The sequence below is a fragment of the Varroa destructor genome, unplaced genomic scaffold (genome assembly GCF_002443255.2).
Source record: "Varroa destructor unplaced genomic scaffold, Vdes_3.0 BEIS01000006.1, whole genome shotgun sequence".
Lineage (NCBI taxonomy): Eukaryota > Metazoa > Arthropoda > Arachnida > Mesostigmata > Varroidae > Varroa > Varroa destructor.
This window is the reverse complement of record NW_019211459.1, coordinates 13,525,950-13,542,189: the sequence shown is the minus strand read 5'-3', so window position 1 is coordinate 13,542,189 and position 16,240 is coordinate 13,525,950. Positions and strand designations below refer to the sequence as shown.

The 16,240-nt window shown below is 40.5% G+C and overlaps 1 protein-coding gene across 12 annotated transcripts in view; it reads left to right on the top strand.

Moving 5' to 3' along the window:
- LOC111252394 (metabotropic glutamate receptor 2-like) overlaps nucleotides 1-16,240 on the top strand; it is a 185,847-nt gene that overhangs the window by 113,611 nt on the left and 55,996 nt on the right. For 6 of the 12 annotated variants that reach the window (XM_086991922.1, XM_022810201.2, XM_022810202.2 and 3 more), the window contains one exon: nucleotides 828-15,010. The exons of 3 other annotated variants lie outside the window; for them this stretch is intronic. In XM_086991922.1, coding sequence (XP_086848048.1) covers nucleotides 828-1,585 — 758 coding nt within the window. In that variant the 3' untranslated portion in view covers nucleotides 1,586-15,010. Of the gene's footprint in view, nucleotides 1-827; nucleotides 15,011-16,240 lie in introns of those variants that run through there. 3 more of the 12 variants (XR_002674188.2, XM_086991924.1, XM_022810205.2) reach the window with 3 other exon arrangements.

Here is a 16,240-nt window from a genome sequence, read left to right as displayed (position 1 = left end):
CAGAGCTACGCAGGATTTTCGCTATCTGCTGCACATATATGTTTCGTAACTATTTTTAACGGAGGAAAAGTCAGTGCGCATAATTTGTACTGCGATTATTCGAAAACTACAATTTATATAGACCTATGGATGCAAAGCATGCATTCACAAATTTAGACTCAAAATGTTGACAAAGGCAGGACAAAGTGTCTACAGTGCACGTGTCGAAGCTATGTCCACATATATATAATTTTAAAATCAAAATGTTTGTGTTTAAAAGGTAACTGAGGGTTTATATCTATCGGAAACTCTTTGGGTTCCATAGTTGAAGTTACAAGCCACTTATTCCAAGCCAGCTTCGCTTAAAAGCGTATTCTCATATGGAGCTGCGTTTTTTTTAGCTTCATCCATTGCCCAACCATTGTTCTAGAGTTTTATTTATGTGGATATCTGTATGTTTATGTGCCGAGTTCCACTGCTATATGCCCCCCACGTCTATTGGGATGATGCAATCATAAAAGCTTGCGCAAAAATCAAATATTTATGAAGGCCATTGAGCCCGTGGCTTTAATGCAATTTCATCTCCCGGAAATAGATTGGATATGTTTTTAAAAAGAAAGACGTAATTGGTGCGATGTGTTTTAAATTACGGAGCGTCTCACTTTCGCCGGAAGGGACTAGGAAACCGGAACGATCAGCGCCGCCGCTTGCAAGACCCTACACCGGTTACCTAATATCAGCTGTTAGTAACAAGTAACGTTCTGCTCACATATTTTCATCAACTGCGCATTTTTTTAACACGTTTTTTGTCGTGTTCTACTGTCGTTCCCTGTCAACGCCGTCCACAGGAATGGTACAGCAGCGCTACGGTGCAATGCTCAAGTCAATGCAAAGGCGACACGTTGAGTGCGCGACGCAATCCGACGATCTAGAGCTGTTCGGCGGGACCGGATATTCTAGCGGTGTCATCGACTACGGCATATTGGCTAACCAACAATACCTGCCAGGCGCTAACCAGCAATTAGGTGCGAACATAGACGGCCTGGCAGCGAAATCCTCTACGGCGCTCGCCTCGTGCTGTGCTGCCACCCAGACACCTAATTGGAATACGCTGACAAGTAGCAACGAGTCGGTCAAATCGACAGGGAGCGATTGCGCATCGCCGAATTACAATCGATCGTTTCGACACAACCACGGCCCTTCACAGATGTCTCACAATGTCTGTGCTAGCGAAAACGTTGCCACGGGAAGCTTTCGACGCCAGTACCAGTCACACCAACAGCAGCCCAGAGATCTTCAATACCAGCAGCAAGATCTGCAACAGCGGGACTTTCGCGGTAGCGGGATTGGCGGAGATGGATCCGTCACCGAGTTGAGCATAAACGATACGGGCAGGACGGGTTTTTTGGCCAGGGCGATCAGTGCCGATTTGGGCAAGGTCGCAGCGGACGATAGTATAGTTCAAGGGCAGGAACCCAAGGAAACCGACCGCTTGCGCACGATAGCAACTGCTGCCACCGGCGGAGGTAGTGATGGCGGCGGATTATGGAACCGCCACAATGGTGGTCAGATCATCAGTAGTTCGGGGGGAGACGTACAGTTGTAGTAGCATAGCCCATGAATGGCAGAGCCTAGACTATGTACTTGTTAGGCCTATTGTAACAGAAACAAGTATAATAAGAATAACAGCAACAAACTAAAGATAACATAGAAATGGCAGAGATAACGTCCCAGAAAAAAAAAAACGCATCACTGCGTCTCCCCTGTTAGGCCACGATAAAGGGCGGAATGACAACGCCACTAAACACGATGGCGCAACATAAAAACAATAACAAAAGCAAACATCGTCCGGTTATTTTTCTTGGTTGAACAAGAACATATTTAACAACACTGGGTCACGATAATTGTTTTCAAATGTCCGTCGCCGCGGGTTGCTGATGATTAAGATTGATGACGGCTAATTATAATTACATTTTTAGTAGTAATAAGCATAACGTCCACATAATACAGTGATAGAGATGCTATGGGAAATTCGCCAGTATAACTATAGTAGCGAAACAGAGAGATAAACGTGAATGAAGCGAAAACACGAGAAGGATCGTGACTGAATTGATGACGATAGCGGCGTAGAGAGCTGAATAACCGTCACATTAATTGAAAATCATTTGCGCTGCACGTCATGATAACGTTAAGCCGGGCAGAATATCACATATATTCTCATGGATCATAGAATATGCACGGGGCCTTGCGTCGAGCGAGAGCAGGTGCTTACGTGCAATGTACTGTCCCGACCGAAATTACATGGCATCTTTAAAATAGCTGCCAATCACTCGCTGTTTTCTATACCAATTTATCGATTTACGTCGTGTATTTCCCTGTCTGTAAATACGAGAATAAACAATTACTTCAAAGGCGCTTTTTCCTTATGAATCAATGGAAGGACAAAGAAGAATTCGTTGATTCTTTTCAGCTATGTCAAGGTGGAGACTGCGATCTCTCGCTGCTTTTCGCCAACAGTGAACAAACAAGATACACGATCTGAGCAAGGGACAGGGGTACGGCCATTTATTAACATAGCAAACAAAAACGCCAGTGATCGATGACCAAAGCGGGATCCCACATACGGGATCACGTTGAATAATAGATTTATTATTATATTATGACCATGATATTGCTATTAGATCTATATGAATAATGTCGATAACCAAGTAATTAGGCAGATATATTACTTCAACCGTAACAACACATACAGCGAAGAGAACAGAAGGACGAGGTGCAGAAACAACCCGAAAAACAACGTAATCGACAGCGATGAACATACGTATCGGCTACCGGTGATGGGAATCGTTTGACGTCAGAACTAGTGGCTACCAGCGACGCCCACTAAACAAACTGCGGTATTTTATTTGCAGTCGTCATTCAGCGATCGAAAGGTCAATACCACCAGTATATGAATATCATGTGATGAAAATGGTTCCATTGTCTGCCGATAATTTACAATATATTAGGCACTCTTGTCCTTAGAGTTGCTGCCGCCATTCATTGATATTACTACGACACTATGATTGATCATTACGCTTGTTATCATTACCATTTTTTTATCGAACTAGTCACGTATGGTAACTGCCGTATGGCCTGAGGTTAAACTAGGGAGTTTTGTTCCACTATTTTGAAGGGCGACAGTCGTAAAGCGAACGCGTACGCGCAACAGGAGCTAGCCTGAAACGGGCAAAAAGCAACAGAAAATGGAGCCGGTAAGTCGTGCAGAGAACGCCATAAGGCGACGTCCGAAGCCAATGAATGAGATGATTGACTATTATACGGTAAGATTATATGGTGCCTACCGTTAACGAAACATATAACTTCACATGCCAGTTTCAGATGTAACGTTCTCGAAGGAGATGAGTATAATCAGTAGGTAGGTGGCAAGTGTTATTCGACTAGTGGTTAACCTAAGGTGGAGAATGGAGGAATAAGAGTGGAGAACATCGGGAAGGGGCAAGAAATAAATATACGATTTTTTTTGGTCTATTCTCTGAGGAAGAACTGCCGTCAAAGTGGGGTTTGAAACAGAACGTCACCAGGACCATGGTTGTCAGATCCATGGAATCAGGTTAGATCTATAAATAAATTTAGGTAAACTAAAACAACACTAACTAACTAAACAAAATAATGATGGCTGAATGTTAATCTGTCATAAGTTTCGCATATTAAGCGGACGTTGTTTAGCATCATGAGATATAAGGGCAAATATCGGGAATGGATAGAATAGGAAAGGGTTCGTGCGCTTTCCGACTAAAAAACCTCAAATTGAAAAAAAAAATTGAATAATACGATTGGAAAGCTTCAAGGTCAGATCAACGATATGAACAGCAAAAGCAAGAGACATCTAATGATACAATAACAATAGTTCGGCTTTTCTACGTTCCCTTCTACCATACCGCTCCAGACATAGATTATTATGTCACATGTACCTAGACGTTACAAGCCGCTGGTTGCAGATCGTGTCACACGGTGGTCGAACGTAGCCAACGATACGAACGTCACGGCACAACTGTTTTCGGCAATTGCGACAAATGAAACTGGCGAACGAAGTGGCAGACCGCGCGAACGATCAATAACTGTAAAAAACAGGCTCAAAAATGAGAGTCATAGGACATGGGCCCGGCATCAGGCGTGACTGATCTTAATTATGTCATACTATTTGAATGTTATAACAACTCATGCATGTAAGCAGTTGTCTATCGCCTTCTAGAAGAACTGATGTATGTAAAAATGTAGATTAATAATAGCTGATTAACTGTTATTAGGTGTGAAAAAGGCCAATGAAGGTAATGAGGAACGAAAAAAAAACAGAACGACATGGCAAGATGAAAAGTCCCGACATAACGAGGGAGTCGTGAACTATTTTGCTATTTTTATAATATTAATAACGCTGAAAATAACTGAAAAACTAAAGAAGAAAAAAAAAGTGACCATATTGTGTTATGCTATGCCACACCAAGTTGAATGCTCGAAATTTGTTGACAACGGCAACATAGGGCGACATTATCAAGAACAACCGTATCAAAAAGTTATTCGGGAAGCAAGGGGCAGTTACAGGGATATGCTCACGTCATCCTCGTACAGCGCCCACAACGAAATATACCATTTAGACAGAACAAAGACGATGTTATGTCACAACACAGTTTAGGGTAGAACAGAACAACAAACAGTCAATAAAGCAGGCGCATGGGTAGGCCCATAAGTAAAACTCTTCGAGATCGAGAAGAGAACAAGGGGTGAAAGAAAAGGGTTTGTATAATAATGATAATAATAGGGAATCAGGCTGGACGAGGCAGACTCCTATAAAATGATATACTAGCATTTTGTCAAGTATTTAGTAATTAGTAGTCAAGTAATTATTTGTAGAACCCACTAAACAAAACATTTATCAAGATGTTCCGTATTACTGGAATAATAACAGGCCCATATCACTGAATAGGCGTGAAGTTCGAGGAACCTTAGTTTGAAAGCTAAAAAGGCAGATATAGTTTCAACGATAGTAACGATACTTGCTATACAATTATTTATAAAGTACATGTAAATAGGGAGTTATTTAAATATTACTATTTACTTGAAGAATTTACTCTAAGAGTAAAGATGACATAAGTATCAGGCCTGCCATGACGGTGTCCCGTGAAAGTTTTCAATAGGTGTTATTGGCTATTTTAACAGCTCATAATGTCTCTATAACGCAATGCTTTAAATATAAGATAAACTATAATCTACCTATGATTAAGGCAGAGCCAGCGACGAGCTCTCCGTGACCGCTTCCAGAAATGCGAGTTTCTACTGATGCAAAGCGTAAAATGGCGATGCGGATCTGAGCTTCTCCGCTAAACTCAGAAGCCGGGCAGAAACTAGTTAGTTAAGCAAACGTTACTTTTTACCTTTATACTTATTTCATAGAAGCGAAATAACGATTTTGTATTTAACTATGTGAAAAATTAATATTTTGTACTACTTTTATTTAAAATAAAAATGCTATAAATACAACAAAAACTGTAACTGCAAGCACCCTTCTTCGACAGAGTATGATAACTATCCATTTAGGTTCGGATTAAAGAGATATGCGCAAAGACATAATTATACGTCCTTAAACCATAAACGTTAGATGAAATTTTACCCATAGCATTTAAAGGTATTGCTGGGTCTGTTGAGAATCCTGTGTATTTCAAGTGAAGAAAATGACAAAACTATGTTTTCGACGCGCGGCACGTATCAGAGCCAAACAATCTGATACATGTACGCACATATCCGCTAAGCAATGACGATATCGTAACAAGTTCGACCTGTTCATAATTATTGGATATCTTACTAGACTAGCTTTGATGAACTCTGGCGTATGTGGACGTGGCACTCTCTTCAGAGAGAGCACATGCATAAAATGACGGAAACAGGCTCTGAAGATTAACGTTTCCTGATGGGTCGACCCCCTCCCTCCCTCCCCCCCCACCCACAATAAGACAATCTTCACAAAAAATTTACGACTTGAAGTTCACACCATCCGATCTTACGTGTGGATGAACACTGTTTGAATGTAGACTTTCATCGATAAAATACAAACATTTCAGTCATCTTTCAGTGTTTCTCTTACCTTAATCAACGTTATCTCTTCTAACAGCCAACACAAAAACGAGCTCACAGATTAAGTGGGCATGTCGAAAGGTCAGTTTGCTGCGAGAGGAGGCACCCGGTGGAGTCTTGGGACATTTATTATGAGGCTGTCACGCGCAAATAGCCAAGTTCAGTATGAACCTATAACCATATACCCGGCAGTGTATAATAGAAATATATCTAATCGAGTCTCGTTCATATATCCAGCCTTAGCAGAGAATGAACTCAAGACAGTTTTGTTGACACCTGTAATGTATTAGCCCATTATGAAATCGTCCGACCGTGAAAACATCTACATCCGCCAGCTATGATACTAAGAAAAAAAAGAAGCTGTTTTCACAAATATATATGCAAGCATAGATTAGCCGAAAATGCGTCATGATAAAAAAAAAAAAAAAGAAAAAAGAAAAGTTTGCCACAAAGTAAATAATGGGTTATTTTGTGGTTTATCCTGTGTGAATCTCTTGCTTAACTTCTGTGTAAACGGGCGCGATTTGTACACCTATCGATATAATTAATACACATACAATGGATTAGAGTTTCTATAGATTATTAGTAACTATCTTCTGCTGCTCGAAGCACATGTGTTGTGGGTCGTTTGGGCACGACTAGTGGAGAACTTTTACTAACGACGATGGGTTTTGATGGTCTTTACAGGATGCTTAGCACGTAGGGCAACCGTTTCGTTGATGTTGTTTGCTGTTATTCTGACGCTCGATGACTATAGCGCTTGTCCATTGCTTTGCTTGTCATCGAATTCAATTCATGGATAATATGATCATCGTTTTAGCTTCATAATCGAATCGAACATGAGATAAATGAAGGTATCGCTGCGTTCATGGATAGCTTAGTAAATGTTCCACCCTGTTTAAATATTGGCATCCGTGTGGAAAATACATAAATCTGAATGCATTAGGTTACCCTATCCATATGGAAAAAAGATATTGGTCCTGCTAAAACCTGAAACCGTTTAGTACCACCAGGTTTTTTAGGGTAAAATCATCGGATTCTTGATGTCGACCCCAGTATCAACTGAGGATGAACTTTTGTTTGATAAATCTAGGATTTGATGAAACAACAGGCATGTATAAGTGGTAACTCCGTATACGAATACTGTATGTATATAGTGTGACAGGATATGACTTACGGACGCGTGGTTACCTACCCATGATTACACCTACACCACGACTAGGGTTCCAACTAATAGTGGATTTCCTAAAAATATTGTTAATGGCTGTGACAGCAACCGCTTAAGCGGAACAGTTTATTCGAAGCATCATGTCTGTAGTTGCAAATAGGTCCTACATAAATAGTGAAACCAATGTATTACGATTGGGGACACACGGTACATTAGTTTTTGTTTTGAGGCCACACTGAGTTTAACTGCGGCCGAAAGATAGGCTCAGACTGCTTTCTAAACCTTATCTGGTAACGCCGTTCAAAGAAGAAAAAGCTATCAATCGCAGTTTACAGCCATTATGTGTAAATTCGCTGACGCCATCGGAAGTGCGTAGTGGGTGCAGGCCAAGCCCAAATGCCTTGGTTAAGCATCTTGATTTGCCGAACAGGCCGAATGGGTCGGTAGCTAGGTAACGATGCAAATATTGGCGCGCCGTTTGCCGCGACGCATCAACGTCTTGAAACGGAATAGTTCCCTATTCGCTAGTAGAAGAGAGAAAAGTTAATTTTTACAGGCCCAGATAAATGACGATTTTCGTTTACGTAGTTGGGCGTTTTGTCTTGGGGCAGACAAGCTCCAGCTGGGCGGGACTTGTGCAGGGCTGGTCTTCACTTGGTAAGCGCGAGATCACTGCACGAATGTATTACGATATCGTAAAGCGCATGTACCAACAACAGTTGACAGACCACTATGAATAGTATTCTTGTGGGTCTGATATCCTGATTCTAGGTGCTTACCATTCTGTCTCATCTTGTCCACCTACGATGTGCGTGGAGCCCGCTGCACTGTCGATGACGAGCTGGCATACGAATGCAAGAACCGATCAAACGGTAAAAATTTAACGCAAACCTGTGTACTTCAGTTTACATATGTATATATGTACGAACGTACATGTAATTAATGTATATAGTATACAGAGGGACCTGGTGTACGGGAGGATAGATGATATAGGAGCAACGCTGCGTTCTGTCCGTGTCTTCGGTTGAAACCCAAAGAAATCGTAATGCTCGGTTGCATGTCCTATGCTAGATGAATAGGCAAAACTTAACTGCGTGCTTTTTCTTCGCTGAGCAGTAGAACGACACGCATATCGCTCTAACTGGATTTAGCTAAAGTTCCTGATAGCTAGTTATCCCCTCGACTGATAATAATAGTGTTTGGTGATGCATTCGTGTCTGTATTGGCTGACGATTAGAAGCTTATGAGTATGATTGTTCTTCAGATAGCCGTGGCTAGGATAATCTCTATAACGGTACTGCTACTGCTACTGCTAGCTTTCTTTATCGTACACGCCTATGACGATATGTACAGTGTAGCTAAGGTAGTCAGCCAATTTGATCGATCAATGAAACTCGTCCCGTATCTTGTATCCCCAACAAAGCTATTATATAATTGAAATAGTAATAGCAATAACGCTCGACGGCCCACACTCGACTGGAGATTTCCTACGTGTAGATACATGTTTCAGTATAGAAATTATCGTATAACTTTATATAGGCGTAGGCATGTATCTGTATACATCTGTAGTAATGATTGTACACGTATGTAAACTTGTGTACCCCAGAGATAGTGATGATAACACTATGAAGAGCCAAATAGCACAGCAACAACAATAACAACAACAACAACAACAGCAACAACAATAACAACAATAAACATTAAGTAACTAACAATGAACTGATCAATAACCGTGCGCGTATCTACCTTGATAAGAACTAATATAATAATAATGTCATTCAGAAATAACTGTGCCAGCTAGGTTGCTGTTCCTTCGTTACGAGCAACAGCACCGCGAACAGATTTGGCACCTTGCTAAAGATGACATTGCATAGTCGAACATGGTAAATAATCTGTACATACTGTGTCTATTGCAAATATTATTACCTACTACTACTGCTGCTGCTGCTGCTAGTACTTTCTGATACTTTTTTGTTTTTCTTTTTGCGCCTCTACTAGTATACGATTTGTGTGGGAGCATTTGAACAGCTCGCTGGGTGCCAAGTTCCGCAGTCAAACTGATCCGTATAGATTCACATAAACAACAACGATCTGGCGAAGCCGTACTCTGTAAAGATAAAAATGTCCTCAGGCCAGACGTCGAGTAACTTTGCATGAAACACGCTTTGCTACATCTGACGCTCGAACACAGTGTTTCCAACTTGGTTTCGTCGCCTTTTTAACGCTACCAACGTGGCAAAATGAATAAAAACTGCGTCTCATGCATAAACAATCGATTATGAACGCGACCAGTTATTCTCTTATCTCTTATATATCTGTCCTTAACTTGTCACAACCTAATTACATAGTCACAATCAAACGACTTACCCACGTTTTGAAGTTCCCAAAAAACAACGACAAAACGCAAACTACACGCTGCTTGTATACAAACGCAATTTTTTCATTCTTCCTACACACGACTTTTTGATACTTTTTTTTTTTTAGCAATTTCTTTTTCAATTCCACCAGCGGTAACCAAACATGCAGAACTTCGTAAGAATGGAAAATCCATTCGAACTGCACGTACCGTTCCTGCCCAACAGTGGTATTTTTCGTCCTTATGAAAACGTTTGTTGAAGTTCATCATGCCTTTGTACGACTAATGAGCACAACAATGACAACAGCAACAAAGACCTAAACTATGTCAGAGCAGAACGAACCAGTCGAAGGCCGGCACTCGCTTAGTTGAGTCCGAGTCCTTGCCGCTAGAGCCTAAGTAACCACTACAGTAAATGGGAATTGATGAAAATAGGTACATAGAGAAAACACTGGCAACGAATCCATTAAGTTCCAACTCGTGCCCGCTGTTAAACTGCTGGTTAACACCCGTCATTAACGATACGAGCAAATTGGCCATTGACACGTGGAGGAGTACCACTATTTTGTCTTCTCGTTGTTTACCACTGTTTATATTGGGTTACTGTTGAGCTGAACGTTTCGGAAGGTAACGTATAACACAGTACACGTTAAGTAGAAAAAAATCCTAAAAAAATAATACAAGACACGATAAAATACCAGATTTATGTCTTATGGGGCAACCGGCTTAGAGTTAACAGAACGATTAACTTTCCCTCTTTTTTTTTTTAGCTAAACTGCTACTTAGCCTTTGGTTAACCCTAAAGGACATGTTTGTTGGTACGGTGCTGGTAGACATCCTACATTAAGAGTAAATATCCTCACATTGTGTACTTTCAAACTGAACAAAAACTTGTCGGCTGGTTTTCGGATAGTACAAATCAACACACGCTAACACACACGCACACACACACACTCACACAAACACACAAAACTCCGTTTGAAAAAGCAAAAGTCTTGAAAGACACGAAACGTGAGAAATTATGATATATAAAATTTATCGAACATCATATATGTATGTATGAGATGATAGGTTTTCCGTGGAGATGTCGTGGGAATATAAGCGTAAAATAGGATCTTGTGTTATTGAATTAGTCCGGGTTACTCTTTAAGTAGAAACTGATGGCCAATTAGTCTCTGCTTAATTTTTACGTGATTGCCATAACAGGTTGTAAACAGTCTAGCCTCCGACCTACCATCCAGATTTTTTCAGCTACATTTTCGGCCGGGGGGCGGGGGGTGGGTACTAGAGAAAATAGACGTTATTTTTGCTCCACTGGTTAACGTAAATTCATTCAGGAAACGAATTACAGCACTTTTACCTGTTGCATTTACCAAATCTTTAAGATCTCTGGTAGAACGTGTGGTAGTGTTTTCCCTTAAAAAACGATAACCGCATGGACCCACAAAAGTACACATTTAAAAAGCTATATATATATATATATATATATATATATATATATATATAATATATGTTTTGCATATATTCATCGGAATACGCTCCATGGTAGAGTCAAATTCTTATTGATCTCCCAATATGCTATATTACTAACGTTATATATATCTCTTTGTAATTTTAACTTAGACCATAATCATGTTTAGGTAAGAAAAGCAGTCTGTCTTGAACCAGTCGTCCCTAACCGTGGACCCTTCCGTCGCTCCGAAGATATACTTTTAGATGAATTTGGTAATGTTATTCTTGCGGCTGATTTTCATCTTCTCAATCAACCTATTACCTGCGTAAATAGGCTAGTCTCTTTTGAAGACATCATACATATTTAATATATATATACAGTAACACGTTCATGTCGCTGGTTGCTGCGCCACAACCCGTTCAGGATACGCTAAAGGTCAACGAGAAAAAAGGCTCATAGGACCCTGACACTAATAAATATGACTGACAATGGTAGGTGACGATTGCGTCGAATGAGCAGGACCGATTACTAATACCAGCAGATAGATATATAAAATATAATTAGTATGTGTAAATGTCTAATTATGCTACCAATCGATGTATTTAGACATAGCTACTTTCGTATGATAAGTAACTTTGTTAGTGTGATTACTATTGTTATCGTATGATACATATTTTTACGGTCAAAATGATCAATCTAACAATATAGATCACTACCACATATTGTAATGGCAGAAAAAAAGAAAAACGCTAAAATCTTATCCGAACAGCGTGTTGGAGCGTCCTGAGATAAACATATTAAGATAGTAATGATACATGCCCAGTATGAAATCGGTGGCACTTATATCCGTAAAAATATATGCTAATGTCTCTATACATATATAAGAAGAGTGATAATTCGACCACGTATTACTCACCCTAAGACTGGTCTGTCTGAGTCGGTGTACAAGACTAACGAATGGCGTACGAACGCGGACCCGGCTCTAACTCTAAGCGTATGGGTTATTTATCAAGTATAATGGCTGGAATAGCAAAAGACTGCATAGTGTGATAACAATGGGCCTTCTATAACGTTTCGTACGTATGCGCCATGCAACGAACCGAATGGATTCCATACATCCAAGTGAATGGAAATACTTGAGCTAATTGAATCAATTGGCTCATACGGAATGACAGTACGTTTAGCCTGCGTTCGTTCGTAGATCTGACTGATCCAGCCCCGGCTTTGAGAAAAGGTTATCGATACGGTACCGATATACACGCTGCGTCGTGAAGGGGGCAGGGGCCATAGAGGCGTGACTGATAAGAAATTAGGTGTTAGACCAATACACCGTCGAGTGGCTAACGTACGTGACTCATGAAGGCAGCCTGTAGCGAATGGGAGAAGGACAACAGCGGCGACCGATTGCCGCCAGTGTGATCAATCAGTGAAAACCTACGATACTGTAGATGTGTTAAGTGAACTCGAAACACCGTCAAATGCAACAAGGTGCTTCGCTCTGCATAAACAGAAACACTCATTAGGTATCGGGAACGGGGCAAGCGTAGTGGAAACAGACGGCAGGGGAGCAGGAGAATGGATGCATGTGACAGGTGTGAGAACTCTCATAACTGCAACGCGAATGACCAAAACATAACACGGGTCCAGCACTACGGAGACGCATCCATTTGAAACTGAATATATATATATATATATATATATATATATACACTGTGTAGAAATACAGATGATCGCTTTGCTTCACTTCGCAGTGGGGTAAAAAAGACGCGACGAGTTGTTCCGAGCTTTGCTGTTTGACTATTTTCACTTTCATGTAATGATTGTAATATTTACACTGACATATATATCGAAGGTTTGTCGCCTCGAAGGCTACGACTCTTCTATAAAGAAGCAGTATCATTTTTTCTCTCGAGATACTGTTACTATACAAACATTTGTGGTTCTACCATTCATGAACGTACTCGTTTCTAATTATACGTGAACTGTTTATGCGACTGTGCGACCTAGTAATTAATGAACAATTCGACTATCGGAAGAGGCAAATGTGCTGCTATATACCTCACGCGTGTGCATATGCGTAATCACGAAGTTGAGTCTGCTCATAACTTTCTGGCTTCATGCGACATCATTTACTGCTGACCGATCAGCGAATTGTTGAATGCTGTGGGTCATCTATTTCAACCGATTCAAGCCAGACGGACGTAGAACGATGCACATACGCATTAACTTCGCTCGATCTAACACAGCAATGGCCATGCCGTAAACAACGACCATAACAGAGCTTTGGACAGATGACGTAGGTCCGGAAGAGGTACGTGAGACATACTGCTTAAGCTTCCCGTCGCGTTGACAATAACTAGGGAAAAAAAACTAGTGTCTATTAGGGTTAATTAACTGAACAATGTTATCAGTCAAAACCAGTATAAATCAGATATCATAATCGTATCGTTACACAGGTCGGTATGACCAACAAACATAGTAGAAGAACGGAAAAACATCAACGCGGCAATATCGATCCGACTGGGCACATCTGCAGCGGATCAACTGTCGTTAAACTATACGTTCAGGGCCGAATAGAAGTCAGTATGTTATCTGCGTTTTCGGCAAGATCTGATCCGCCAATGTATGCACTCTCTGTCGTTATTGAGTATGTCAATTAGCAAGAGATAAAAATGAGGGAAAGCAAAAAAATGCTCATTCGGATATAAGGCAGGCGCAGTTGTATCGTAGAAACAACTGCTTAGAGAATAATGACGACGGCAGAAATCGTTGACTGAATTGGGATCAAAGTAGTTCTGCTTGGGGAGACGCCATTAACATCGTTACTTTGCTATTATAACAAACTATGCAACGATCGGACAGGGCCATAGTAAATACACCGGGGAAAATTTTGAACAAATTACGGATATGTGTGTTATCGTTCGTTGTTACCTGGGGGCAAGGGGCGATTCGTTCTTGTAGAAGAAATAGAGCTCACCTGTTTTTTTGTTGTTGTTGTTGTTGTTAGCTAGCAAAGATACCGATAAGCCCAAATTCATATTGACTGTGACGATGGGGAAGTTTTTCAACCTCACGCATGCCGTAGAAACCGCGAAAGCGCATGCGGAATGCATTACTTGACGAAGCTACTATACACAGCGACAGATCGAGCCGGCTTTGGAAACAGTACAGGTAGTAGCTCCTAGTGACGTTGTTGAAGATAACCGCCAACAATTCGTCGATTTGGAAAATTCATTTGGGAGCCCGTTATCGAAAACAGCCTAAGACTGGAGCAGGACGACGACTCTGATTAGATTGAATGAGGTTATTGGAACTGAAGTAGCGAGGGGTAGTTGTACACCAGGAAAGAGAAAGACCAAATCGATCCTCTATCACGATCTCTCTACCGAGATATCAATACACTGGGATATATATGAACACACAACGAATCAACTGTCCACTTCCACGTATGATATGTATGAATACACACAAATATACACAAAATTGGCATATTTGTGCACGCGCATATAAATACTATTATTAACAATACATATATGGCGACGATAATGTTTTTGTAATCGGACAATTACTAATTCGATGGTAACAAGAAAAATGACGCATGTTATAATATAACGATTAAGTAATAAATGATGACCATGATGATACAACAACAGTGACTGTTACGAAAATGAAAATCATGACGACGACGATGATGATGATGAGAAAGATGAAAACAGAAAGAGGATTGTACGATATAATAATATTTGAACACGCGCGGTCGACGGATACAGTTGTACAAAATGTTTATTGTGTTATTAAACGAGCGATAGATGGCAAAACATATGGACATAAAACTAATATCAAAAATAATAATTACGCTAAGATAACACGCAGAATGTTATGGATTATGATAATAAATAAATGAAATTTCGTTTGTGATATTGAACCTCGTTTGTGTTACAGTAAGTAGAGATGTCAATCAATAGACGTAAATTGTTAATTCACTTCGCAGCATTTGTCAAACAACTTAGTGGTCGCTCGAACTTCCAATAAAACATCCACACGGGAAGACAAAAGAAACTAACTCACTGTGCAGAACATAACGGCAAAGCTAGCTAATAAGCGAACCGCTTCGAACTGAAAAATGCGCCTGGGCCAGGCCGTCATGCCAAAGCGACTGATCGTTCTTCGCCTAGGTTCGATCTTCGCTAATACGATATATATGCAGCTACATGCTCAAATGTTACGGGTCCAGCAAGTTAGAAACACGCCTACCAAATCGTGAGAAGCTTCCATTGAAAGGAGGGACAGAAAAAAGAGACTCATAGAATCCAGCCGTAATATTTTTGTCACCTGTGCATTTGGTAAAACTCTATATAAAAATTGTTACGTTAAGGAATAGTTGACGCTCTAAAACCAAACATGACTACTGATGTGGCAACATCACCGACTAGTTCGATAACGAGCCGTTTAGCAACGGGGTATAGGGTTCAATACTCAGCTGAAACTTGGCACATTTTCACATGATCCATGTTCTCAATTTCAACTCACCGCGCCGTTGAGCTTAATTATCACGACGGTTGTAACGCTCAAGCAGTCAATACACTTGAAACTGGTCCCCTAGTGTTTCCATTGAGGGAGTATAGGCGCCTAGAGACCTAAGGAGCTTAGAAAACAAATGCCAGCGGAAGACGGATTGTGTTTTTTGTATAGATCGTCTAGACGTCTGCGTATCTACAGTGCTCAATATATATTGCTTGAGAATCCTTGAGAGACCTAAAAACAAATACGTTCTTTTCATCCAGATTGTGCCATCTTATTTTATACACTGTCACAACGCTTTCTACACACTAGTAGTAAAGATCTGGCACTTTCCTAAAATATGCTATTTTATCTAGCTTTACCACGTTAGGTGCTTTATATTAATATATAGGAGAAAAAAAATAACGTCTAGCCATACTGAATTGCTCTATATATTTTTTTTCAATACCAATTGATCTTCAGGTCTCTGTCAGGGTAATAGAGTTGTTTTACTTTAAATACAGCCTACAATCTACGAAAAAAGAAGCACATTGCCAAAGAAGTACGACCGGCGCGTAAGAATTCCGCGTGTAAGATAGGCGACCGTTGATTTTATATACAAGCGTGTATTGAATCTGAGTTTGTGTAACAACAC